At 43.1% G+C, this 27874-nt stretch overlaps 1 protein-coding gene across 7 annotated transcripts in view; it reads right to left on the bottom strand.

Moving 5' to 3' along the window:
• Nucleotides 1–27874, bottom strand: part of FAR2 (fatty acyl-CoA reductase 2) — a 224550-nt gene that overhangs the window by 19892 nt on the left and 176784 nt on the right. For all 7 annotated transcript variants that reach the window (XM_034784676.1, XM_034784658.1, XM_034784651.1 and 4 more), the window contains 2 exons: nucleotides 22646–22764; nucleotides 13801–13868 (listed from right to left, as the gene is read on the bottom strand). In XM_034784676.1, coding sequence (XP_034640567.1) covers nucleotides 13801–13868; nucleotides 22646–22764 — 187 coding nt within the window. The remainder of the gene's footprint in view (nucleotides 1–13800; nucleotides 13869–22645; nucleotides 22765–27874) is intronic.

Genomic DNA, 27874 nt, shown 5'->3' with positions numbered 1-27874 from the left:
GCATCCAAGTGGTTTTCAAGAGTGGCTCCAATAGAGAACATGGCCCTTAGCCCACTTGGAACTAAGCATGCATGACTGTGACAAGGTCTACATCAGCAAGGAAATACCTCAACCTTGGAGCTAAATACAGATTAAGGAAAAAAAAAAAAAGAGCTACTGGTGAGTCCAGGAGGTACCCTGAGACTGCCAAATCCCTGGTAAGGGAATGACCTGATCCTCTGACAGATGGAGTACTCCCAACCCTCACTAATTCAAACCAAAACAATTTTAAGTGAACACACTTGTTCACACACTTTTTCAGTTTTCACCCATAAACAGGCATCATTTTATTACAATATCTCCAAGTCGCCAACATTGACAGTAAGTAAATGACAAGCAAATTAATAGCCCTAGTGAAGGGTGACTGTGTTCTGCTGGCTTTGCTGGAGGTGGAGAGATATGCAGGAGGGGTTGGGACTGATGTGTAGCTGGGCAGGTAACACTGTAGAAATAATTTCATTCTTTATTTTCCCTGCTTGTGTGGATTTACATTAGGGAGAGTCTCATGTGGGCAGCGTTAACTAGATGTTGATGTTTTGTGGAGAAATTTGAATTAAGCGTCAGAGAATTTAGCGTTCTCATCTCGGTTCTTCACTAAACACGGGATGTCAAAAAACTCCTTCTGATGTCATAGTTTAAAAATCTTTAAAGAGAGGGTATTAAGGTTGAGGAGGAATTGACACCAGTTCTACTCTGAAAAGTGGCAATGTGAAAAGGGCACCTTCTCACTCGGCAGGCCTGTTTCTTGAGTGTATTCAGAGCCATTTTTCCTTGCTTTAGTGACAAAAATAGACATTTAAAGCCTTTTACCTCAGTTAATCCTGCAGAGCCAGAAAAGCTAGGAGAGACGGCTCAGGATTCTGTTAGTTTGTCTGCATTGACAAGACAGTTGTTTACTACATTTAGACCTGGGCAAATCCACTTGAAAACAAAGGGTTTGCCCACATGTAACTGAGGGATAATTTGAAAACAAATGAGCTACCTCCTGTATCTGAGTGCCTGATTTAGCTTGCAGAACCTTGTGACGAAACCCTAGAAGGAAAACACCCACCTTACCTCTCCGAATCCAGGTGATAGTGATGATAAGAATACAATGTGGCACCTCTTAAACATGGGAGTAAAGTGGTAAATAGGCCCAATGCACTGAAGTATATCTTCAAAACAGTTTCATCATCAACACAGAATAAATTCTTTTATTGTGGAAACTAAATGGGTTCCATGGTATTTACAAGTGTGGGGAACCTTATTCTTTGTACTTCAGACGAGGGCAGCTATACTTGACCATAATTACTTCTGTGAATTTTCCTGAATACATTTGGTCTATTCAAAATCTACATTTGGCCATTTGTTCCTCCCCTGAATGCTAGCAAATATAGTTCCATGTTTCAGGCATTCATCAATCTCCAGATCCTTGTCTTGCTATCTTTCCCTCTCCATTAATCCCACTTTGGAATGATTACAATGGTGGGTTGGAAAGAGAAGAGTTTTAGTATAATTTGAAAAAAAAAAAAAAATCTTGCCAAGTAGTGGAGACTGAAAATTAGGGATATAAACCAACCCTGGAGAACAGAAGGCTGATGTGTTTGGATGTCACAACACAAATACAGTGAAGGCAGTGTCCAGGCCATCTCTTTGCTAATTACAGTGTCAAGCATGTTGGTGCTCAGCAAATAATCATGAAAGACATGCCTAATCCCATACACAAATCTGTGGATCAGGTGGGAAATCCCATGAACTCTGTCCCTTCTCCCCTAAAGGAGAGTTCTTTAACAAGTCTCTTTATGTCCTGAACAGTGTTCAAGTTTCAGAGTTTATTTAGCCTCTCCCTTTCCTAATGGAAACTCACAAGTGTTATTTGCTGCCAGTGATATCCTGGAGTGATAGTGTTTTGATACCATCTGCAGCAAGTGTTTAGAGCATCATCTGCTTTTATTCAAACCCAAACATTTGCAAATCCAATTTTCAATTATAAACCGATGGAGGAGGTTTTCCTTTTGGAAGCAGTCACTTATTTAGTTCTCCATCCACTACTCTTGCTATCTTTGGCTGTGACAAAAAAAGACAAATCATTGTTATATTTATAAAATACAGCCATTGTCATTTCAAATCACATATCATACATTGAATTTGGGCAAATCAGCAATGCCTTCTCTGTGTTAGCTAATTAAGGCTTCTAGCAAAACAGCTGCAGCACACTGCCCTGTGTTTCTTCTTGATGGGGAAATCATGTTTAACAAATGGCAGAGGAGACACAGGAGAAAATGCTGAAAAGCAGGAGGCAAACATCACCTTTGTATTGTTTTAGTAAATACCTGAGATGGCTGTGAGACCTACATGAAAATCTCAATGAAGAGAGGTTCGGTGACTGGTGGAAAATACATAACCATTCTGCACAATTGGCATAGCTGGTGCTGTGGCCAATTTATTCTATCTGGTAGCTTAATTCCTGCCTTTAACTTTTTTCTCTCAATACTTACAGCCCTTATTTCACTGAGTTGGCTGCATTGACATATGTACTATGTGTTCTAGCCTCTGTGTGCCTAGGCATGTTGCTCTTTAGGAAGTGGTCAGTACTCTCAACTGAGGTCAGATTAAGTAGCTAGATTTTCAAAAGAGGTCTGCATGCTGAGCAGTTTTGAGAATCTGACCCTTATTTACATGCATAAATGGGAGGGAGTTGAGCTCTTTTGAAAATGTGGCTCCAATTGAATTTGAACATCTGGCCTTGAACTCTTGAAAATCAGCCCCAACTGTTCAAAATCCCAAATCACTATAAGAGTATCATAGCTCTCAGTACAACAAGGCAATTATGTATCTAAGTACATGTATGTCACGATATGTGATGGATGTAAAATGCGGGACATATAAGGACACTGGTGTAGGAAGCATCAAAAGAGACCATTAATTTTTAGAATATTTTCTCTAACCTTGTACACCAATTCTGTTGTAAATAATGTCTAGTAATAAGTGTCCAAGCACTAGATTTGTGTGGGAAAGAGGTAAATCTGGGTCTAAAATGAGGTATGCGAATTGAAGTACATTTCAAAATGAAAAGTTGGTTCAAATCGAAAAGTCAAAATGTTTAATCTTGAAAATTTCAAATTGAAACATTTAAACTTCTTCAGAATTTTTCAACTGAAGTAATTCAACACAGATTCATTAAACGTTTCAGCTGACCCAAATCTGCATTTTTCAGAAATAAAAAACCCCCCACCCCACATACAAACAAAAATACCCCCCCCCCCCACACACACATATTTCGGCCAAAAAATTTCATCCAGCACTAATCATAATGGATGTGTACAAAAGGGCCATATTAAGATTGTTCAGGGCAGGCAAAGAACCCTGAGCACAAATGAAACCCCAATAGATTTGCTGAAATGACACCAGGACAGCCTTCCCCACTCCTCCTTGCTTAAAAATAAAAGCAAGTTCTAGAAGCCCATTTAGAATTTCAGAGGGTCAGAATCAGAACTCATTCTGCCCTACCCAGTTCATCAAGGGAAAACTGGATGGCTTGAAATTCATTAATATTCACACAGTGAAAACCATATTGCAGCCTGTTTGAAGAACTGCTTTTGACTAGAAGTTTCAGAACATACTGCGTATGCTGCAGCTAGCAAGATTAACCCACTTTGATTTTATTGGCCAGACCTAAATTGCAGCAAAGCAGAACAAATTGCTTTGAAATTACTTCAGGTTAATGCTTAGCTGTCAGGCACAGACTTTGTAACAATAATAACAAATAATAACAATAATAGAAAAGAGACACAAATATACTTTCAATGGCATGTTATTTCGAAAAGGAATAAAATAACAATTTAAGTAATTGGATAATCTGACATTTAGCGCTTGTCTACACATGGAAATTTAGTGAAATACATATTCCAGAACAATTATTACCCTATTTTGGTATAGGTTTCCACTTACAAACATTCTTATTTCAGAATAAGAGTGTCCAGACAGGGGCTTTTACTGAAATAACTATTTCAAAATAGCTATTTCAGTAAATTTCCAAGTGTAGACAAGCCCTTAGAATCAACCTGGGGAGTACGGGAAGTAGAAGAGAACTAAAGAAAGATTAACATTTTAGAGAAAACACGTTTTAGCCTAAATTCTTCCATCTGCTATTCCACTGAAAATCCAGTGTAACTCCATTAATTTGTATATTTGTATGGGTGTGGAACAGAATTTGGTCCAAAGCAGGGGAAAAAAATTTAGAAATAGTTTCTCAGTGTAAATTGGCACATATCCATTGGAGTCACCAGAGTTATGCCAGTTTATGTCTGATGAGGGGCTGGCCATTACTTTCACAGCCATGCCGAAAGGGCCAAATTCATCCTTAATTTCACCGGAGTTCTTCCAGGGATAAATTTGGCCCTGAAGGCTTGTTTTGCACTCCTTGCAGTTCATTAATTCTTATGAACTATTTCAACTGCTTGGTGAAAAGAAAATATAACTCAAAAGAAACATGCAACTGGTCTCAAGAACGAAATCCCAACAGAGTCATACAGTCTATAGTCAGTCCCATTTAATACTTAAATGTGAGGAATTCCCTATTTCCACAGCAAAATGACACGTCAGAGACAGTGAAATTAGTTAAGGCATTGCTCCTATTACTAAACTAATCTCTTATCAGGATCTGGCTCCTTACAAAGAGCCAAATTCTGCTCCCATGCAACCTCACTGACTGTAGTGACACTTTATATCAAGGAAGCTTTATACCAGGGGAAGTGTTATATTAAAAGATGAAAACAGCTAAACTGAAAGATAAAAGGTTTCAGAGTAACAGCCGTGTTAGTCTGTATCCGCAAAAAGAAGAACAGGAGTACTTGTGGCACCTTAGAGACTAACAAATTTATTAGAGCATAAGCTTTCGTGGACTACAGCCCACTTCTTCGGATGAAGCTGAGCCAGCAATCTGACCAGGTAAACAACTGGGTCAGCATCCAGTCAGGTAAACAACTGAGTTAGCAAATTAATCTATATGCATCCGAAGAAGTGGGCTGTAGTCCACGAAAGCTTATGCTCTAATAAATTTGTTAGTCTCTAAGGTGCCACAAGTACTCCTGTTCTTCTTTTTGAAAGATAAAAGAAAACACTGGATAATGACGATACACTAAAAAACTTCCTGGAATCAGCCACTCAAAGGGTTAGCAAAATATTGCTTGACTGGTACAAATTTCTTTGATTGAAAGTTGAGCAAAATTTTGCTGGATACCACAAAAGCATAGTTCAAAAAAAGATCCTTTAAAAAGGGGATGCTAATTACAGATATCCATGTGTGCAGCGTTTACTGCACATTTAATAATGAACGGTTTAAATTTATGAGTAATTTGTTTCCTTAGTGTAGGATGTAATATGTAGAATTTATGTTTTAGGTGTTGGGACATATGAAAAGATGCCTGCTTTTCTGGCAAGGAAAGAGAACAGCCAGGTAAAAAGCTGAGCCAGCAATCTGACCAGGTAAACAACTGGGTCAGCATCCAGTCAGGTAAACAACTGAGTTAGCAAATTAATCGTAGTGCTAGGCAGAAAAAGTGCTTATACAATATATCATGAATAGCTTTGTAACAATGCATTTAAGGAATACCTGAATGTAGTTGTGTGCTTGCTTTTAACCCTATGCTGTGCCTTGTTTTGGTGGATTGATCACTCACTGAAGCAGCGAATAAATGACACTTTTTCAACTCAGGAGTCTGTGAACCTGAGGGTTCTGGGTAGCGGGAAGAAGAACCATCAATAGTTTGGGGGGGAATTTTGAAGGACTATCGTGGGGTCTGGTTGGGATAAAGTAAAAGTCACAACTGGGCTTTGCTATATGGACTTGGTTATCTTTGTGGAAGTTTGGGTCAGTGACAAGGGAGGTCCCTATGACATTGATCCCCAGAAAACAGGGCCCTGGGAGGAGATTCAGTTAATGTGTTATGGGAGCAGTTTATACTAAGGAGGTTGAACTTCAGACACTGCCCCCTGAGCTTGAGGGGGATGGAGATAAAGGAGAAGCTTTTAAAATACATGTGGTAATAGCTAATCAAGGCTTCCGCCAATCATCTGATGATTGTGATAGCATACAACAGGAATGGGATGAATTGTTGAATGACGTAGCAAACTTTAGGGACCAACTGGCTCAATGCCAACATGGGGATCCTCCAGTTCCCAAGGATGGGTTTTTCCCCCATGTCCCTCCCTCCCTACTTTTCCCAACCCTCAGGCCCCCCAGTGGCGCCCTATCTGGCTGCCCCTATGATTCTAAAATGGGAGATGGACAGTAATCACATCTGCACCACCCTGGATGATAAACTGTTGGCAGCTGGGGAATTTCAGTCTCCATGGAAAAATCCAGGTCCCAACCCAAGGGATGACTGGAATAAGTTTGGTCAGTGGCTTTGAATGGCTGCGGATATCATGGAGGACAGCAATTTAAATGATAAAGATTGGAACCAGATGTTGAAAGGTGTATTTGGAGGTTTATACACACAAATTACTGGATGTGTAAACACTCGCCAGCCAGAAAGGAAATTTTGTTTGGTAGTCCATCACCTACAAGTGACACGAGTAGGTTACATCTTTGCCTGGGGAAAGCCCCACAGAGGTAGGGGAAAGGGCTATGAATTATTGGAATTTGGGTCATGGACCAAAAGATTGAGTGGGAAGGAACTCCCAAGAACATACTGAATCATTGTTAATAGGACAACCAGATGAGTGTTCACGGCAATCCTACAGTTTTCACCCCAGCCGCATGATTATGAGCAAACTATTACCCATGCTGAAGCATAATCGGGGGAGAGGGAGGAGACCGTCCTACCTATAAATGAGGCGAGGGTGTTTCAAGTTGAGGTCAGGAGAGGCACTTGTGCATGGAGAAGAGGAAGTGGATGGAGAAGAGGAAGTGTGGGCAGAAAGGGGGATAAGAGAATGAATTTCTTTCAGGAAGTTGCAGGAAGAATAGAAGGCTCTGGAATGTCGGGTGAAAGAATTAGAGGAGAAGGCTGGAAGCCTGTCCCCACAATAAGGGGTGCCATGCCCTGAGGCCATTGCACAACAGGTTTGTCCTATTAAATTAGATAAATGGGGGCAGCCTCATGTTCAAATATATATTGAAGGGCAGCAGGAAATAATATTAACAGATAGTGGAGCAGCAATTTGCATGACACACAAAGTTAGAGAAGGAAATGCTCAAAGGAAGATACAGGTGATTTTTGGGGTAAAAGAACAGGTAGTAAATGCTAAGGAGGAAATTCTGTCAGCGGCAGTACTTGGAGCCTACAATTTTTTAATAGATCTGGCTAACCTGTGTGTAGTAGCCCACCCGGTCTGAATGTGGTTAAACATTACCAGCCTGTAAACAGAATGGAAGTTACATAGTTAAAAGCTCTTGCTGCTGTGTGGGCAGAGCACAAGACAGACTGTGGAAGAACAAGTTTTATAGCTAGGATAGAGGGACTTGATCCTCCCACCCCCCCATCGCCCCCGCCTGCCCACAAAAGCAGTATGCTGTGCCCTGGGAGGCTGTTGAACATGTAACAGAAAGTGCAGCAGCTGCTGCATCAGAGGTGTCTAAGGGAAATTCGGTTTACTTGTTATGCACCTGTATGGCCTGTAAAGAAGCCTGTCGGCAAATGGAGGCTAACTATAGATTACAGAGCCCGGACTGACTATGCAATAGTGGGAGCTAATGTAGTAGCGGCATATCCACAAATTATTGCTAAAATACATCCAGTTAGAAACTGGTTCTCAGTGTTAGATGTCGCAAATGGCTTTTTGTCAATACTGCTGACAGAGAAACAGCAATATAAAACTGCCTTCACTTGCCAGGGGATGCAATATGCATGGACAGTTTTACCACAGGTATATAAAGATTCACCTGCCATTTTTCACAAATGCATGAAAGATTTTGGGGGATCTTGGAAATCATAAATTAATCTCTCAGTAGGTAGATGATATCCTAGTCCAGGGAAGGAGTAAGGAGGAACATGATGAGTTGTTGACAAAAGTCTAACCTAAGGCCCAGATCCATCACAGTACAGTTAATTTCCTAGGAGTAACATCCTAGGAAAAGATGGGAGAAGTGTTAACACATTTAGGGTGGCCCAAACTGAAAGACTCCCTATTCCACAAGACAAAAGGCGTTTACAGTCGTTTTAGGATTGACTGGATTCTGCAGGGATTTCATTCTTATGTATGCTGAAATGGCAAAACCCTTAGATGAATTAGCAAAAGCTAAAGTTTGGGAATGGGAGGAGGAACATAGGGATGCTTTTTGCAGACTAAAATAAGGTCTAGTGAGTACTCCTAAATCGGCAGTGTCAAATTTGGAGAAAACTTACTCTTTCTGGATAATGGTGCAGGATGGTAGTCTTGGGGTTGTAGTCACCCAGTTTATGGGACAGATGAGAGAACTGTGGCTTTTGCATCACAGTTGTTGCAAAGTGTGGGGTTAAAATACTCAGTGTGTGAAAAGGTGGTTGTGTGCGCATATTGGGCACTGATGAAGTTTAAATATCTTACAGGAGGTCAGCAAATAATTCTACGTACCCATCATACCTCCCTAAAATTATATACTGATAAACTGCCTCTGGGGAATGTTAGCAGGGTCAGGATACAGAGATGGATGTTCACTCTTATGGCTGAAAACGTGCCCACCAAAATTCTACAGGAGCCGCAAGCCTGAGTAGATGAGGAGGGAAGGCTCAGTAATGCAGAATTCTCCGGATGTGTAGAGGAAATACATGATACACCTCTACCCTGATATAACATGACCCAATATAACACAAATTTGAATATAATGCAGTAAAGCAGCACTCCGGGGGGGGGTGGAGCTGCGCACTCCGGCGGATCAAAACAATTTCGATATAACGCGGTTTCACCTATAACGCGGTACGATTTTTTGGCTCCCGAGGACAGCGTTCTATCAAGGTAGAGGTGTAGTTGGGTTTGTCAGCCAGGGGAATTGCAACTGGTAAAAGGTGGGTGTTGTAACACAAGTGAGCACTGTCATCTAGAGGAAGTGCCCCTGCCACAAAATCATGTGACACACTTAGGGAATGGAAAGGTCTGCTATCATTGATACATTATTAGTATTGTTTAAAGTGTCACCTTGGAAGGGTATAAACATTGTGTAAAGATCTCACAAGGCACATGGTGCAGCAATGTCTCATTAAAGAGTATAAAATTGGGAAATGAAAACTGGCAAACTGTGCCCCACATTATCACTCAAAATGTAACTTAGTCAGGGGGAGATTTGTTTAATAGCATAAAATTAGAGATTCAGCAATCAATGCATTGGAAGGCCTTGCTGAAGTCAGTAGAGGTCATATGGAACACAGCTCAGGAAACAAGCAAGATGTCACGTATCCTCAAATTAAGTGTGGATGAGGTTGGGAAAAGACTTTAGAGCAGCAGAAGCCAATAACTGGTGGGATGACTTAATGTATTCTAACATGACAACTGGAAGACAACACCTGATCCTGCACCTAGTGGTAATGTGTGTGTTTTGTTTGGTAGGATGGTTGTGTGTATATCAACGCAATTTGCGGAAATGGATGTATATTCGAAATGCTCAGCAAAACTTGTTTCTGTTACAGCACGGATTATTGTGTATTCCGGGCCTAACATCACATGCCCATATATGGAACATTAATTGGCAACAGTATCTCATATCATATAAGGGGATGTGTAGCCATTCTCAATATATGTGAGGCATGGATTTGGGTTGTGTGTGTGTGTAAAGAGGCCACCAATAGCAGCCTAGCCCTGCTGGTTGACATCTTATGGCCCAACTCATGTTTTCCCCAGATGGATGGTAGTGGGCCCACTGCATAAAAGTAAATTGAGTGCTGAAACCATCTCTGGTATTACTTACACAGGTATGCCGTGACAGCTAACACAGAACAATGCAAAGAGAGAGCTAGGAATAATCATCTAACCCATGGTCACCTGGATTTATTTGGTCACGACAGAGGATGACAGCTGGTGATGCTACCGTGATAACTGACATTCTGTATGGAAATATCAGACAAGAGTGGTAATACTCAGATGGCACCTTGCACCATAGAGCCCAGGGACTTTGCAGGAGTGTTAATGCACACTATTAGAGGGCTTCCCCTTTACTCCCTCCCCTGGTTCTTGTCAGACAGAAAGCAGAAGACCAGAAGTCCAAAGTGCAGGCAATGCACTGTTTATTGGGGTTAGTTTCAAGCAAGCATAATCATAGCTCTACATGCCGGCAGAGTCTGTTCCCCAGTGTTCCGTTCCCAGCTCTGATGCCACAGAACATTTACTCCGTGTCCCCCTTCCCAGTTCTGATGCTGCAGAACCTTGCCTGTGTCCCCATTCCCATCTCCCATTTTCCACCTCCTTCTTAGCAAGCCGAAATATACCTGCAGTGCATGCCTTAAAGTCCCACCCCTTACAACTTATGGCCAAGTTCCGTTTTGGAGGGTCATGAGTCTGGGGTCTTCATCCCATCTCTTTTGCATTCCATGGGAGGGGTGAGGAGTGAAGTTATGTTCTGGTCAAAGCCAGGATTTTCTTTGGCTTTTAGTGTTTCTTATGCCTCCCCTCTCTATCCCCACTTGCCCCTCTTAACTGGTTGCTTGACCTTGGCTTGAGAGAGGAGCCAGGCAGCCGTCCAGTGAATGCTCATATATTAAGCAACAGAGAGTCCTGTGGCACCTTTAAGACTAACAGATGTATTGGAGCATAAGCTTTCGTGGGTGAATGCCCACTTCGTCCGATGCATGTCATATATTACACTCTCAGCATACCCCGTAACACTTTTAACTTAATCTCTTACCTCTTTTCACCTCATCAGCTTGTGGGCAAGTGTAACACACAGTGTCTTTGTTCACAAATATTAGTAAGGATATAAGAGTATCAAAAAGTCAAACCCAAAATTCTATCCCAGGCTAACAAACAGGCCTATATACTAACACACCAAGCAGGGGGTATTTTTCTGGAGACACCCTGCAACAGAAGAAACGGACAATTACATAATAAAGAACTGAAACAAGTTATGGGATAGTGTTGCATGTAAAATAAGAAAAGAAGGAGCTATGTAATATGTAGAAGGTATATTTCCTGCTTGTCTTGCAAGGAAAGAGAACAACCAGGTAAAAAGCTGAGCCAGCAACCTGATCAGGTAAACAACTGAGTTAGCAAACTAATCTTAGCACCAGGCAGAAAAGGTGGTTATATAATACAGTACACTCTCGCTATAATGAACTCCTGGGGATCCAAGCCATTTATTCTGTATAGCCAGGGGTTCGTTATAGCAAGGTGGGGGTGAGGGTGGGTGTGGGGGGGAACAGAGTGAGTTCCTCTGGCCCTGGGGCCGCGGCAGGGGGCTGTGCTCCTCTGGGCCTGGGGCTGGAGGAAATCTCTGTCCCAGTTGTGGGGCAGGAGGAGCACTCTGCCCTGGCTGCGGCCCCAGGGTCAGAGGGCCTGTCAGCCCACTGCTGCAGCCCCGGGCTGGAGAAGCTCAGTCCCTAACCACAGCCCAAGGTTCACTATTGTGAAGGGCATTATAGCAAGGCTCTACTGTATATAATGAATAATGTTGCAACAATGTATTTAAGGCGAGTACCTGAACGCGGGTGTGTGCTTGCATTTACCCCTATGCTGTGCCCTGTTTCGATGGACTGATCACTCACTGATGCAGTGAATAAATAAACATACTTCTTCAGCTCAATAGTCTGTCTGCAAACCTGAGCATTCTGGGTAGCAGGGAAAAGAACCAATCAACACTTAGAAGCTCTTATGTCTTCCACTGGCCTTCTAAGTGACTTTAGGCATGTCACGCCACTCTCTGTGCCTCAGTTTACCTATCTGTAAAATTGGGATAATGATTCCGACTTTCAGGATTTCTGTTCAAGCATGATCCCCACTCCAACTTGGAGCAGCCATTACAGGGAAAGTCCTTCTGAAAGTCATAACTCAGGCTTGGAGGAAGCATGCTCAGTCACTCTGTGGGGTGGTGCAAGTGCAGTCTGGTCAGCACGAGAAGCTATGAGAGGCTTGAGCATGCTCAATAAAGATGGAGCCACCAGAGATTTTAGCAGTTAAGCCCTAAGAGGTCTCTAATGAGCATGTGTAAGCTGTGATTTTTCAATGGCTATTTTTAGCCAATTATGGGTCAATTTTTATAGGGATGGCATAAGAGACATCCATGGCACAAAGTCCACTCCTCTTCCAAATATCAATTACCTACTCCAAAGCATGGGCATGCTAGAAGAGCTCAAAGAAAAAGTTTGCTTGTATTTTTTTTTTTAACATAGGCAAAACAATGTATTTTCCCTGCCTTTGTTCTCGGAAATGGCTGGACCATTTTGACTGTAATTTTCCAGAACAATTCAGCCTGAGGCAGACATTTGACAAGGGAAATTTCAGCTCAAACAATTAAATTTTGGTAAAGTTATAAGCACCAGAAAACAGGGTATAATAATGGGAAGTGCTACCAGTCTGCTCTACAGATCTGCACTGCGGATCAGAGAGAATTTTGCCCTCAGTCCATTTACAAAGCTGAACTGCTCCTGCACAAGCTTGCCTTGTGCATCTGGATGCAAGTTGATGGAGCTGAACCATCAGAAATGCAAGCTTCTGTTACACAGTCTGATGAATCCAAGTTCCTAGTTAGACTAATGAGCACTGTAATAGGAAAAGATTAGGTACAATCCATTTATTTATCAGTATTTTCATCAATAAAATTACATGCTGAAAATAAAACAGAAAAGGCGACAAATGGGAGTGTTATGAAGGCTTTGACCTCGACTAGCGGTACGAAGACAGTTTGTGCAAGGCAGTGGAGAATCAGGCCCAACATTTTTCTGCTGCCGTAAACTGACTGATTATGCTGATTTGCAATACTGTAGCTGAAGATACCTCTACAGTGTGGGCCAAATTCTGCTATTGGGTTTCTGTGGCATTTTTTCTGAGTAATGACCTCAGGATTTATCCTTACATTTCCATCACCTCCGACTCAGCATCATGCCGGATTTAAAACATTTCACTCAAAAGTTAAAACAAAAACAAAACAAAAAAAAGCCATGAAAACGGCTTGAATATTTCCATTGACCAGCTTTTTGCAATGTAAAGCAAACTCTCTTAAATTAAGTCTGTTCTTTCCAGGGTCATCTTTTCAAGTAAATCAAGGACATTTCTATTTCAAGACTGTACCCTTAAGGTGCACCATTGAAACATGAAGAAAAGGCTATTTTATTTTCTCTTTATATACTTTTTCTATTCTGAGAATTAGAGCGGCCTTTGGAAATTACATCATTCATGTCAAGGGTTTTCTAATTTGGATTTAAACACAAAGCAAAAAAAGGGGAAATTTGGGTCTGGATACTTATAGCATCTTCCAATGGAACTTGAAGTCATGACCTCCTACTCCTTCCTTCACAACTTTAAAAGTTCAGCAAAGCATTTAAGCATGTGCTTTGATGAACAGGGACGGGCTTACTCAAACACTTTAAAATTAAGCATGCGCTTAAACACTCTGATGAGCAGGAATGAGATTATTCACACGTTTAAAATGAAGCAGATGCTTCAGTGCTTTTCTGAACTGGGGGTTAAGTCTGATCTGTGAAACCGCTGCACGCAACACACCTGTTCACCATAAAGGGAGTTCCACGTGTTGAGCGCTTACAGGGTCAGGCTGCTGGTATTGAGTCTGTCAGCTAAAACCAGGACCATTGTTTCCATGTCTGGCACCCAGGAACGCCACTGATGGTTTGTCTTCTTGCTTTAGTTAGAACTTACCTATCTCTCCCCAGCAGAAAGGGTTGATTCCACCTGTTGTACAGTTGTACACCATCATTGTTTTTGGTCTGGAAAATACATGAGGTGAAAAATGAAAAATTTTAAAGTGTGGAAAGAAAATAGAAAAAAAATATCCAGTTATCTGGTGGTGGGGCTTAAAATCATGGACAAGAGAATGGGAGCAAGAAATACTTTAACTAAAATATGGCAACTACGTCTCATTGCACTATTTGAGTTTATGGGACAGCTTTGTAATTTCCCGGTGTTCAGTGGAGATAATTGGGTGTAAATGAGAGCAGACTTTATCTCTATATAGTTTAATCCAAGCTAACTAGATAATAAATAAATAAACAAAATACATTCTAAAAATAAAAAACTATCTTACTTGTGCATAGGGTCTTTCATCCCCAAATGCTTTAAATCTATACACAACATACAGCACTAATGAAATGCAGCTACGTCTGTGGTTGAGCATGACAACTAAACAGCACAGTAGTGAGATGAGGGGAAATGTTAGCCAAGCACACTAAGGCCTCTTATTGATTTCAATGGGAGTAGGTGCCTATCTTACTTAAGTGCTTTTGAAAATCCCAATAGATGCCAATCTGTAGGGTGACCATATTTCCCTATGCTGAATATGGGACATCTGGTAAAATTACTCCTATTCTAGCGAGTTCAGTGGCAATCAATTAGAACTATGCAGTGCAAATGTTCAAATTAATATCAAGTTGACTGAGCCCCCATTAAAAAGAAATACTGCATAGTTGGATTATTTTTATTTACCTTCTTATCTTTAAGGCTTTAGGGTTCACACAGGGAGGGGTGACATACACACCCCTACCCTCCCCCACACACGGGGAGAGGTGACACATACACACTCCCGTATGCCTCTGTCACACAAGGGGGTGACCGACCAACCTGACCCTCCATGCTTGGCACACTCCACCCTCCATGCCTGGCTGGGCCCCTGGGATGGATCTGCCTCTCCCGGTTCCTGGTGCCGTGTCTTCCACAGGCAGCACATGGGGGGGTGGAATGCAAAGTCACATGCTCCCCCTACCCAGATTATTGCCAGGGTTCACACCAAAATGTGGCCAGCAGCAACCTTTTGGCACTGTGTGGGAGGGAAGGGACAGGAGCTGCTACCAACCACAGGGGAAGTGGAGGAGGGGAAAGGGATGACCTGGCCCATGTATTTGCAGAGCTCATCTCTTCTTTTCTCCCCACCCCTGTGGCTGGAAGCAGCTTGTCCCTTCCTGTCCACACAGTGTTGAAAGACAGCTAACACCTCCAGGCTGCTGCTGGCCACCGACATAACCCAGCCGCCTCCTGTCCCCCCCACTACAGCGTGGGCAGGAAGGGCTTAAGCCCTAAGGATGCATTGTGCACTGGGGCCCAGGAAACCTGACTACAGGGGCTACAATAAGTGCATGTATAACCAATAAATAACAAATCTTAATTTAACATACATGTGAAAGCCATTAGGTAAGAATACATAAAGCCACACAAAGACTTATAATGAAGCATGAAAGTCAACAGCTCATAAACAAGGACTCTAAACAAGGTTCATCCTATATATAAATGCAAAATACAATTTAAAAAATGAAGATTAATCAAATCTGGCCAGTGAATCTAGGTAGTGTATGCAATCAATAAATAACAGATTTGGCTTGAGATAAATTTTCTATACATCAGTTATTAAACAAACTATGAAAACAATAAAGGAAATGATTAATAAAAGCAGTTTTTTTGTATTTACTGCAAAGTTTCTCTTGATGTATCGTAGCTCATTTGTCCAAGTCAAAGTCAGGGAGACACTATGTGCTTTACAAATCATTTATTTGAAAGATACCATTTTTGCTAGATCCAAAAATCAGTGGTGATGTGGGGCAATTCTTGCATTTTCCCCAGTTTCCCCAAAATAACGTGTGTCTGTTGATCTTTCATGTTTCATTTACCCAGATGGGGGAGAGAGAATCAAATCCTGGAATGAGGTTGAAAGTTCTGTGATAAAGTCCACATTTCTCTGATGTATTTTAGAATAAGTTTTTCCTGTAGAATGTCACATGATCAGAAATGATAGTAACCTTCTTGATCATTGATTTTTTTATTAAGCCATACAGCAGCACCACTAATAAACAAAGGCATGAAACGCCCCAGAGGCCACTGGGTAGATAACAGAAATGTATGTTAGAAATGCTCAGATCTCCCTTTAGATTTACATGCCACAAAATATCTCATTTCAACACAGAGTGGTTTTGCCAGCCAAGTGAAGTTTGTAATGATAATCTGTAATTGCTTTTGAGTCCCACAGGTGTTAAACAAGGAAACCACAGAAAAACCATAGTTAAATTAGAGGGTAGGGAATTGTTTAATAAATTGCATCCTAACTCTCACTGTCAGCAGTAGATTATTGCATTTAGCAGTGTTATTGTGTAGAAATTACATTGGCGAAGACTATGCTATCGCATATTATATTTACCATGAGCCTGCTCATGGCTGGCTAGGCACAGGTGCACAAGGAGATGAAGAGGGTGCAATGAGGCTTCCTTCCAACTCCTTTTTGCCAGGTAGCAAACACAAGGACAGCTGGATTAGCCCTTTCCTTAGGGGTAGTGAGCGTGGGTAAGCAAGGGAACCGACCTGAGTTATAGTCCAGCTCTGCTACACAGTCTTCGGGCCTGATTCCCAGTTACATTAAGGCCCTTTTGACATCATGCTGGCATTGGTCAGAGGCCTTAAAGTGGGTGTAAATGTAATTTATGCTTGCTTGAAGGCCTCTGACACTGTCCAAGTGGTGTAACAGGGCTTTAGTGTCAATGAGAATCAGGCCAGCTGTGTAGCTGTGGGGATATATCACTTAACTTTTCTGTGCTTCAGTTTTCTCATCTGTAAGATAAATGGCAACATACTAAATGCTCCCTGTGGGCAGTGCATCTCTGCACCTTCCTACTGCTTTGAAGACCTCATCTAGTGCTACACTTCTGCTTAGAATAAACACCAACTTGCTCCATGGCTGGGATTACTCATTTCAATCACCACTGTGAACATACTGGGTAAAGTTTTCAAAAATGTCGAGATAAGTGATGTAGGACCCGAACTCAGGTGCTTTAAAAAAAAAAAAAAAATCTCTTACCCATTTTGACAGGTTAGAGGTGAAACCTGACCACTTCCCCACACTGTCCAGCTGGTGTCAGTCACTGTTTAAATACTTTCTATACTTACATTGATTATTTAAAGTGTGTTCCTTATTTTGTAAAATAAAAAGCCCATCAAGTAAGCCGTTTATCTTTATCCTACAACTTGCTGTGCACTATCTAGGTTTTTACATAATGTCCATCACTGTGGCATCTAATCTCCTCCCAAAATTATGAAATGTACATATAAAATAAATCTCCTTCTCTTTGTTCCTTGCAAAGCATTACCTAATTGTTTTTAATTTTTGGTTGTGGTGTCACTGTGGGAAGGCTAGATCAAAAAAGGGGTTCTGCATTGTGCTTTGAAGATACTGAAGTTCATGGTCATCCTGATCTGCCTGGGGAGTGAGTTCCACATTCATAAGCCAGTCTCTGAGAACACGCTACCTTCTGTATTCATGAGTTTCACACTTGAGGTTGACAATTCTCTTGTTCCAGTGGAATATGGTTGTCATAGGGCATTCAAGTCACACAGGGATGAAGTGGTCCCTCATGTAACATGGGTAAATTCCACAGAGGACTCTGAAGAGGAGGACTGAAATCTTACATTTCACCAAGTATTCAACAGGGAACCAGTCAGAAAAGTGGAGTGATGGGCTCTCAGCAGCCATGCATTGCTGGGCACATGGGCTACTGTGATCTGAACCAGCATTTTAAGTTCTTTGGTTTCATATTCAGATACGGAGAATTACAGGAATAAGGCCTAATGGTCACAAATGCAGGAATCACCACAGTTAACTCCAAATCTGACAAGAGGAGGCATAGTTTTCTTGCCAGGAGAAGATGGGAAAAGACTTTTTTCACTGCCATGGCTGGCATCTAGAAGCAGTGAGGAGATCAGGTAAATACTGAAGCAGCAGTGACTTAATCTGAGGACAGATGCCTTCATTGAAGGGTGTTATAGAAGTGAGGAGTTCTTGGAAGTGCTTCCTTCTCCCTTCCCAAGATTCAGCTTCAGAAGGCTTTTCTTCATTTAATTGCTGATTGCAACCAAGGCCTTGGATAGCTGAGAAATGGTGTTGTTTTCAGCTGATGAGAAGGTAATGTAGGGTTGTGTGTTATCTGCTCATTGTTGGCATTGGAGTTCATGCTGATCACAGTCTCCCTTGTGATTTCATATCAATGTTGAACAGAATGGCCGAGAGAATAGATCTCTGAGGAACTCCAAAGGTGTGAGCTCTGCAGCTGAAGGAGCAGAAATCAGTCATGCCTTTCTGGTTGCGATCTGAGAGGAATGACTGAAGTCATCTTGGCATGATCCTACAAATCTGTGCTGCATGTCTGAAGCAGGACATCAGATAGACAGTATCATGGTTCAGTAGATGAAGGGCCCTTGTCCGTGGCTAAAGGATGTTCATCCATCAGTGCTAATAGCACTCTCTCTGTTCCATATCTTGGCTTGAAGCATGATTGGGAGGGGTCAAAGATATTGTTAGCACCTAGGAACAGTTGTAGGAGATACCTGGAGAGCTTCTCAATTAGGTTAGATACTGGGTGGTAATTACAGAGGTTGATTATGTCAAGGTGTAGCAGGATGGTTACCCCGCTCCTGCCCTGAAGGGCTTAAAAGAGCCAGGGAGAGGGCTGTGGCAGGGAAAAGCCAGGCTGATTGGGGAAGTAGCCACAGCTGGGCTATGCCCCAATCAGGCCCAGCTGGTCCCTATAAAAGGCTGTGAGCCAGAGCCCAGGATAACTCTCTCTCTGCCTTTAGAGGGAGAAGGGCCTGGCTGCTAGGGAGTGTACCTGGGTACCTAAGTTGGAGCAGGGCTGGGGAAAGGGCAAGGGAGCCGGGGAGCTCCGGCCTAGGAAAGCCTCAGGCTGCAGGCCTGGCAAGGCCTATTAGGTACTGGGTTGCAGGGGGCACTCCATGGGTAGGCAGAGGCAGCAGGTGCAAACCCCTTTGCCTGTGACGAGTGGCTTATACTGCAGTCTGCCCCAGTGAACGGGGGCTAGATAGAGACTGGGCAGTAGCCTAACACAGAGGCGAAGTAGGGATAGTGGGTGGGGGGTTCCCCTGGGAGGAGGAGACCCAAAGCTGTGAGGGGTTACTGCCAGGGGGCAGCACCGCAGACAACGGGGCACCGGGTCCGGGAGGGACACGGGGGCCAAGCGGCAGGCGGGACACCGGCCTGCAGAGGGCGCTCCGGAGGCTGGAAGAGCTAATTCCTGAGACGACCAGCAGGAGGCACCGCAGGGGTGAGTCCGCATGTCTACACAAGGGATGGTCTCTTAAGTATTTGCCAGATTATGACATGCTGTAGGGGGGTGGCAGGATTTTCCTCCTTGATGAAGATATAGATATCTCAGTTAGGAGGAGTCCCAGATGCTCTTGATACTTTTTGACTAGTCAATGAGAATTTAGATCAAAGCCATAGGTGGTGGCTCAGTTTTTCTCCTGTATTTCTAGAACTTCCTGTTGTGTGCTGGGCTAGCTTCAGAAGAGGATGGTATTGTGTTATGGTGGAAAAGGCCAATGTACCGTACATGGTGTTTCAGCAGCACATCTCTGTTGTTGGTGATATTTTATGAGAAGTAGAGTGATAATTCTTTGCACCAGGAGATGGTGAGTTCTGTACCTGAGAGAGAGCATTCCCCATTAACAAGACAATTCATGGTCCAGAATAGTTCAGTAGAGTACGATTTAACAGTTGGAAAGGTAGGATTTTTTTGTTTTTCTCCATAAGTACTGCATAGATTCACAGGAATTCCTTGTACTGGAGTCTGTCTGCATCTGCCCAAGTTTTATGCCACACACATAAGAGCTCAGCTTCCTTCCACCTGATGCTTTTGTTTCAGCACATCAAAGAAACAAAGGAAATCTGTAGAGGAGGAGAAGGGTACTTTGGTGACAGAGGTGACTAATGACTGGTGACTGGTTAGATTTTCTATTCTGCGATCTTTTTTGGTGGTGAGGCATTACCTACAATAGTGTTGTGGAAATTAACTCAGTTCCTGAGCCCGAGGCCAATTGTTATTGTTCCTTCTTGCCTGGACATTAGGTCAGTTCTGATCGCAGCCTGGTGGAAGTTGTGGTCAGTCCAGGATAAGGACAGTTTCTTGTGTCCCCCTGTATCCATGCCAAGTCTAAACTCAAGCTCAAATATGACTGGCAGCACGTCCAGGTCCAAAGATAACTTGTCAAAAACAGAGGGTAGAAAATATATAGAAAAGGTTTGGGGCTATTGTATCTGAGTTGTTGTCAACATGGATATGAAAGATCTCAGGATTATAAGTCTTGGGGACTTCATTAACATATCAGACAGAAACTCAGGCAGTCCCTCTAGGAAACCTTTGCTCTTTGCAGTCTATAGATTAGCATAATGCACATGTATAACTTGTCTCTGGATTTGCAGAATGACTGGATCCTCTAATTTTTTTTTTTTTTTTTTTTTTGGCCAGGTAGCTTCTCATACATTTGGAATATGATGACTGATACCCCTCCAGGGTTGCCTTGTAAAGGTCTAGGTTTGTGGTATACTGAGGTTTCAGTGACGCAGGTCAGGACCTCTTGAGTATAAAGGGCTTCCTGACAATTCACCTAACATTCATCAGCAGGAACATGATATCCTGATGTTTGTCTCCCCCTGTTGTAAGTTTGTATGAAATCACTGTTGTCTGACTGCATACAATTGGCAGCAAATTTATACCAATCTGCATTCTGGGTCCTAGTTTGCACTTCCTGTTTGCATTTCTTCCAGATAAAACTTGGACTGGGGAGGAGTGTTGGGTGTTAGTTGTGGCCCTCACATCCAGAAGCCATACTAAAGACAAAGTGTTGCTGGTATTTTCCAGTTCCTGCCCACAACACAGGCTTTGCTATGTGAATTACAAAAACTCAGAGTAGATTGGGCAGATGTTCAAAATATGACTGTGTGCCGCCTGGCTCCGCGAGGCTCCTTGAGCTTGTGCTTCTCTCCCCCTTGAATATGCACTTGGACATTGCGATAATCCTGGGGCATGGCTCTTTCTTGATTGTGGGTGGGGAGAAGTGGTGCTATGTCCCAAATGCCACCCACTTGTGGCACCATGATGAGACACCACTTACAGTAAATTGGCAGATCTGCAAGTTCCCTTTGCTTTTTTACATAAGCATTGATGTTTAAATGATCATTCAGCGACCCACTGATGAACAACCCACTGAGATGAGTAGGACCATTCAAAATCCTCAGAGCTGTTGTTTAAGGCTCTCTGCAGACTCTTCTCTGAATCGGTTACGACTTGTTTACATGGGAGATTTTTCTAGTTACATTGGTAATCATATTCGTAAAGTTAAACTGCAGGCATTATACAAGTATAACAACTCTTCATATTAGGCATACGAGTGGCTTTTTCACCTTATCTTATACTGCTTCCAAAATGATATAAGCTAAACCAGAAAAAGGCACTCTTATACTGCAATAAGAATGTCCACATGGAGGCCTGGTCTATATTAGGTTGACATAAGTATGGAAAAATCCACAGCCCTGAGTGGCATAATTAAGCCAACTTAAGTCCTCATGTAGAATTCTTCCATCGACCTAGCTACTGCCTCTCAAGAAGGTGGATTACCTACACTGATAGGAGAACCCCTCCCGTCTTCATACATAGTGTCTACAGTGAAGCCCTACCATGGCACAGCTGTTCTGTTGTAGCATTTTAAGTGTATACAAGCCCGGAGCCTTCTACTGGTATAACTATAGCACTTTAAAGTAACTTAATGCCTTTAAAAAGGCAGCCCTAACTTAACTTCCCCATGTAGACAAGCCCTTACACTCAATTCACATTTTAGAGGTTTTCTCTGCAACCATAACAGATGGAGACTTACTGTTTTACAATGAAAGCTGATATTCTGCAGTGTAACACAGCTGCTTCAGAGAGATGATGATGTGGCATATGGGTGTATATTGGCTTTTTCTAAGGGTTGCTCATGTCATATTCCTGACTGTCTCGGCTGTAGGAGTTTGGGCCCAGTTGTAAGCTGTCTAATTAGGATAGTGTTATTAATGAGTGTAACTGGAGGTGAGTTCTGCCTCATGAACCTAATATACTAGGCAGGAGAACACTAGTTAAACATATGGGACACATTCTGAAAACCCATGTATTTACTCTGGCAAAACTCAATAAAATCCATGGGAGGTTTTTGTGAGTAAGGATTTAGCCCATATAGAATCCAGAGAACACTCCTCACCAGGGTATAACATTTTCCCCTACTTGCCACCCCTCACCCCCATGGACATATTTATGTACTCTCCTGTTTACACGCAGCCATCCTCTGAAACCTGTATTTCATCAATTTTCCTTTGGTTAAAGAGGGTCTAGAAGACTAGACAGCCTTTTCAACACCATTCCCACTTTGATTAGTTAATATTTTTACAGTTCTATGTATTCATGTATATGTCCCGTACTTTATAAGTGCTAAGTAATCATCTTACTGACCAAAGGGATTCCTGCAGAGTGGCATAAAAAGCTCTCCCACATCCCAGGATCTGTCTTCATGGCTTCTGTAGCACTTTAGCCTTTACCACACCCAGGAAGCAAGATATTGAACTTGGGAATCAAATGCTGCTGTCTTATGAAGTCTAAGTTGGATGATATTTGCTGTCCCATTAAAATCCATATTGTACCATAATACCTTACCAGCAATCTGAGAAACAAGTGCTCATCCCTACCTGTGAACTGCAGTGTACCACCCAGCCGCTAGGATGAGGTTGATGACGACATCTACTGGAATCAGATCTGCTACTGCATCATTATTGACTTTGAGAGTTTGCAGAATCCCTTTACCAGCCTGTGTGACAGAGGGAAAGAGTCAGTGACAATATGCCATGACAAGATTTCCTTGGCCTAGAGAGGATGCAGCATCACTTAGTCACTTTTCAAGCCCACTGTGGAACACAGAAGATCAGTCTGTCTCTATGGAGAGCCAGCGCTCATAGACTCATAGACTTTAAGGTCAGAAGGGACCACTATGATCGTCTAGTCTGACCTCCTGCACCATGCAGGCCACAGAATCTCACCCACCCACTCCTGTAATAAACCCCTAACCTATGTCTGAGCTATTGAGTTCCTCAAATCATGGTTTAAAGACTTCAAAGTGCAGAGAATTCTCCAGCAAGTGACCTGTGCCCCACGTAGCAGAGGAAGGTGAAAAACCCCCAGGGCCTCTGCCAATCTGCCCTGGAGGAAAATTCCTTCCCAAGCCCAAATATGGCCATCAGCTAAACCCTGAGCATGTGGGCAAGACTCACCAGCCAGACACCCAGGAAAGAATTCTCTGTAGTAACTCAGATCCCACCCTATCCCATCACAGGCCAGTGGGCATATTTACTGCTAATAGTCAAAGATCAATTAATTGTCAAAATTAGGCTATCCCATCATACCATCCCCTCCATAAACTTATCAAGTTTAGTCTTGAAGCCAGATATGTCTTTTGCCCCCACAGCTCCCCTTGGAAGGCTGTTCCAGAACTTCACTCCTCTGATGGTTAGTGCTTTATATTCTCGTGTGGATCAAACTGTTTAGTGTTGTCAGAGGAAGTTGGAAATGTGATGAGCAAATGTCAGTAGAAGTGTATAAAAAGGCAGTGGCCTTGTTTAACTCATGATGATAAAAGGACATCCAGGAAGAAAGACATTTTTATGGTTTTGTGGTAAAATTTTCAAAAGCACTTAAATGATTTAGGAACCTAAATTCCATTTTCAAAAATCACATGGGAGCTTAAGTCCTATTGATTTTCAATGAGACTTAGGCTCCCAAGTGCCTAAGTGTAACATTTTTGAACATGCTCAAATGACTTAGGCACCTAACTTCCATTCTCAAAAGTCACATAGGCACTTAGGAGCCTATGTCTCTTGAAAGTCAATAAGCACTTTAGAAAGCCACTTAAGCGCTTTTGAAAATCTTACCCTGATCTTTTGGATTTAGCTATACATCCATTCTGAAGTTTACCTTCCATGTTATGATTTGTTCCTAAAGTACCATCAGCGTGCGTGGTACTTAAACAAGACATGGTCCTTTCCCTGAGGGCTTACAGTTATAGGGTATGTCTACACTGCAACAACGGAGTGTAATGCAGCTCAAGGTTACATACGTGAGCTCTGTTTAATCTGACTAGCTTGGGTCCTGAAACAGTGAAAGCACAGCAGTGTGAGCTTCAGCACTGGCTACCCAGGGTTCTAGGTGGCTTTGTACAGCCTGCACTGAAGGTCGCACTGCTGTGGCTTCACTGTTCTGGAACCTGAGCTAGCTAGATTAAAGCTAGCTCAGGTGTGTCTACTCAAGGTGCAATCACACCCTGTGATTGCGATCTAGACACACTAAGTTAAGATTTAACTTTATTGAGTGCCAATTACAAATGTTGTGAAGAAGGGAGGAGGAAGTCAGAGCTTCCTCTGGGTTTGATGTAGTTGGTAATGCACTTCTCAGGGGTTCCATAATGATTTGTTTTTAACTGAGTGTTTGTGATGATGTTTCTGTGCAAGGGAGATTGGGGTTTGGAGGCTTCATGGAAGAAGTCTTTTAAAGAGAGACTTGAAGGAGCAAGAGTAGCAGCAGAGCAGACTGGATCAGCCAGGGTGTTTCAGAGAGGGGGTACGAGACATGGAGGTGAAAGAGGGGGAAGGAAACTGAGGGAGTGTGATGGGCATGAGGCCTAAATGCAAACAGCTGAGTGAAAAGTTATGAGGAAAAAGAGAAAGGCAGGAGCTAAGCAGTGTAATGTCTGGACTACAAGGATAAGGGACCTGAATTTGATGTAGAGGGCAACAGAAAAATCAGTGAAGGGATCTGGAGAGCAAAGGATGCAGTAACATCAGCAGGAAAGAAAGTGTTTCTGCACCCGCATTTTGGGCAGCTGTAAGAGACTAGGGAGGAGAAAATCAGTATTACGAGAGAAGATTTGGAGCCAATGTAATCAGTGATCTTCAAGACAGATTGAAGAGAGATCATTCAAGATAGTTATGTCCAAACTCCAAAGCTAACTGCGAAGAGTTAGAGAGGGATCTCACAAAACCGGGGTGACTGGGACACAAAGTGGCAGATGAAATTCAACACTGATAAATGCGAAGTAATTCACACTGGAAAAAATAATCCCAACTACACATATATAATGATGGGTTTTAAATTAGCAGCTCAAGAAAGATCTTGGAATCACCTGAAAACTTCATCTTAACGTGCAGCAGTGGTCAAAAAGGCTAACAAAATACTAGGAAAGGGATAGAAAGTAAGACAGAAAATATCATAATGCATTATATAAATCCAAAGTGCATCCACACCTTGAATACTGTGTCCAGTTCTGGTCACCCCATCTCAAAAAGGATATGGTGGAACTGGAACAGGTTCAGAGAAGGACAACAAAGATGATCAAGGGTATGGAATGGCTTGTGTATGAGCAGAGACTAAAAAGATTAGAGTTGTTCAGCTTAGAAAAAAAGACTCAGAACAGGGATATGATAGAAGTCTTTAAAATCATGAATGGTGTGGGAAAAGTGAATAGAGGTGTGTTATTTACCCTTTCCCACAATACAGAAACCAGGAGACACTCCATGAAATTAATAGGCAGAAGGTTTAATACAAACAAGAGGTAGTACTGTTTCACATAATTTAGTTAACCTGTGGAATTCATTGCCATGGGATGTTGTGAGGGCCAAAAGTATAACTGAGTTCGAAAAAGAAGTAGGTAAGTTCATTGAGGATAGGTCCATCAATGGATATTAGCCAAGATGGTCAGGCATGCAACTCCATGCTCAGGGCCACCGTAAACCTTTGACTGCCAGAAGCCAGGAGGGGAAGACAGGGCTGGATCATTTCAGCTGCCCTGTTTTGTATATTCCCCCGCAAGCTCTGATACTGGCCACTTTCAGAGACTGGATACTGGGATAGATGGGCTCAGTATGACCGTTCTTATCTTCCCCTGTCACTCCTGAGCTGCCCGTGCCTATCAGGGCCTTTGTGTGGCTGTTGTAGTGTCCGTGTGTGGTGAATGGCACACACTGCCATGATCCAAAGGGGAGTGTAGAGTGCTGGTTAACGGTGAGCTGTGGGGGGAAAAGGGAGCGATGAGCAAAAGGACAAGCCTTGGTGGAAGCTGCCAAAATCCTTTCCCCAACCTTTCCTTCCCTCTAAGGCAGGAGTGGAGCTTGCACATAGGGTGACCAGACAGCAAATGTGAAAAATTGGGATAGGGGATGGGGGGGGGGGTAATAGGAGCCTATATAAGAAAAAGACTCAAAAATCGGGACTGTCCCTATAAAATCGGGACATCTGGTCACCCTACTTGCACAGGAAGCAGGGGAGAGCCAGAGATACTCAGCAGCCACAAGGTGGGGAGAAAGGGGAAGAGGATTTTGCAAGTTCACCTATTTATAAGCAATGTTCCAATGTGCTCATCACATCAAACTACTGTGATTCATAGATTCATAGATTCTAGGACTGGAAGGGACCTCGAGAGGTCATCAAGTCCAGTCCCCTGCCCGCATGGCAGGACCAAATACTGTCTAGAACATCCCTGATAGACATTTATTGATACAATTCTTTTTTGTCAGTCTGTACCTCCCTCAGATAATGAAGTACCTCGCTAGCTGTGAAAGGTTGAGGACCACTGCTACAAACAAACAGAGCATATCCAGCCCTGCATAACCACTTGTCTGAAATCTGGGCTGAAAAGCCTTGCTAGAATGATTGTTTTTAAAGTTTGTTCTTAGCCCATAAACAGTGCACATGTTTTATGTCATTCTGATGCTTATTAAAGATATTAGAGTCACAAAAAAGTTGCAGAGAAGTTATAATCAGGTAAGCTTCCCCACCCAGCTCTGACAATTTACCTCAACCATATCCTGCAGCAACCTTCTGTTGTTCTAGTCTTGGGCCACAAAACAATTCTGCCAAAACACTTCAGTTCTAACTTACATCACCACCTTCTGCTAGCCCATTCCTAAGCTACACACCACTGGCAGCAGCATGTAGAGCTGTGTCCACACTCTGGTGTGTAGTTACACGTGTCAGTGAAAGGTTCTGGCCGAGGGAAGGCAGGGGGAAAGGCTTCAGCTGCTCCCTGCTGCCAGAGCCTTTCACTGCAGCAAGGAAAGGCTCAGCCTTTCTCCATTGCCTCCCCCCACCTGCCAGAACCACCCCCCTTCCTGTTGCTGGAGTCTTTCACTGCAGCAGGGAAAGGCTCCAGCAAGGGGGAGGCAGCAGGACACTACACTGGCAAAAATAGCAGTGTAGACAGGGAGGCACTACTTGGGCGAGTAGAGAGCTGTGTAGGGTGTGTACTCAAGTACTTACCCACAGCTGTCAGCCATGCCTCCACTTTACTCACCTAAGCCCTGTCTCACCAGCTACACTGTTACTGATACCCGGGCTGGGGAGCTATGCGGTATGTACACTGCATGCCACCCAAACAAGCGTGCTGTGTAGATGCAACCTTAGTGCTCTCTTCAGAAGAAACAGCCAATCATGTTGAATTCTGAATTTTGTGATGTGAACAAATGGTGACCACATACAGGTGGACAAACTCACATTCAATTGTGCCCCAAATTGCTACTTGAACCCACTAGAAGGGAGAGGCTGATGCATGCTTATTTACTAGGGTTACCATATCTAATGAATAAAAAAAGAGGACCCTCCATGGGCCCTGACCCCGCCCATTTCCCCACCCCAGCCCCGCCCCAACTCCACCCCCTCCTCCCTCCCACTCCCAGCCACACGGAAAGGGCTGCCCGAGCGCTACCGGCTTCACAGTTTGCCGGGCAGCCCCCAGACCCTGCGCCCCCAGCCAGCGCTTCCCCAGCGCAGCTGGAGCCCGGGAGGGGAAGCGCGCAGCCGGGGGTGCAGGGTCTGGAGGCTGCCCGGCAAACCGTGAAGCCGGTAGCGCTTGGGCTTCGGGCAGCCCCCTTGCC

The sequence above is a fragment of the Trachemys scripta genome, chromosome 1 (genome assembly GCF_013100865.1).
Source record: "Trachemys scripta elegans isolate TJP31775 chromosome 1, CAS_Tse_1.0, whole genome shotgun sequence".
Taxonomy (NCBI): domain Eukaryota; kingdom Metazoa; phylum Chordata; order Testudines; family Emydidae; genus Trachemys; species Trachemys scripta.
The sequence above is the reverse complement of the archived record's forward strand: the minus strand, read 5'-3'. Positions and strand labels throughout refer to the sequence as shown.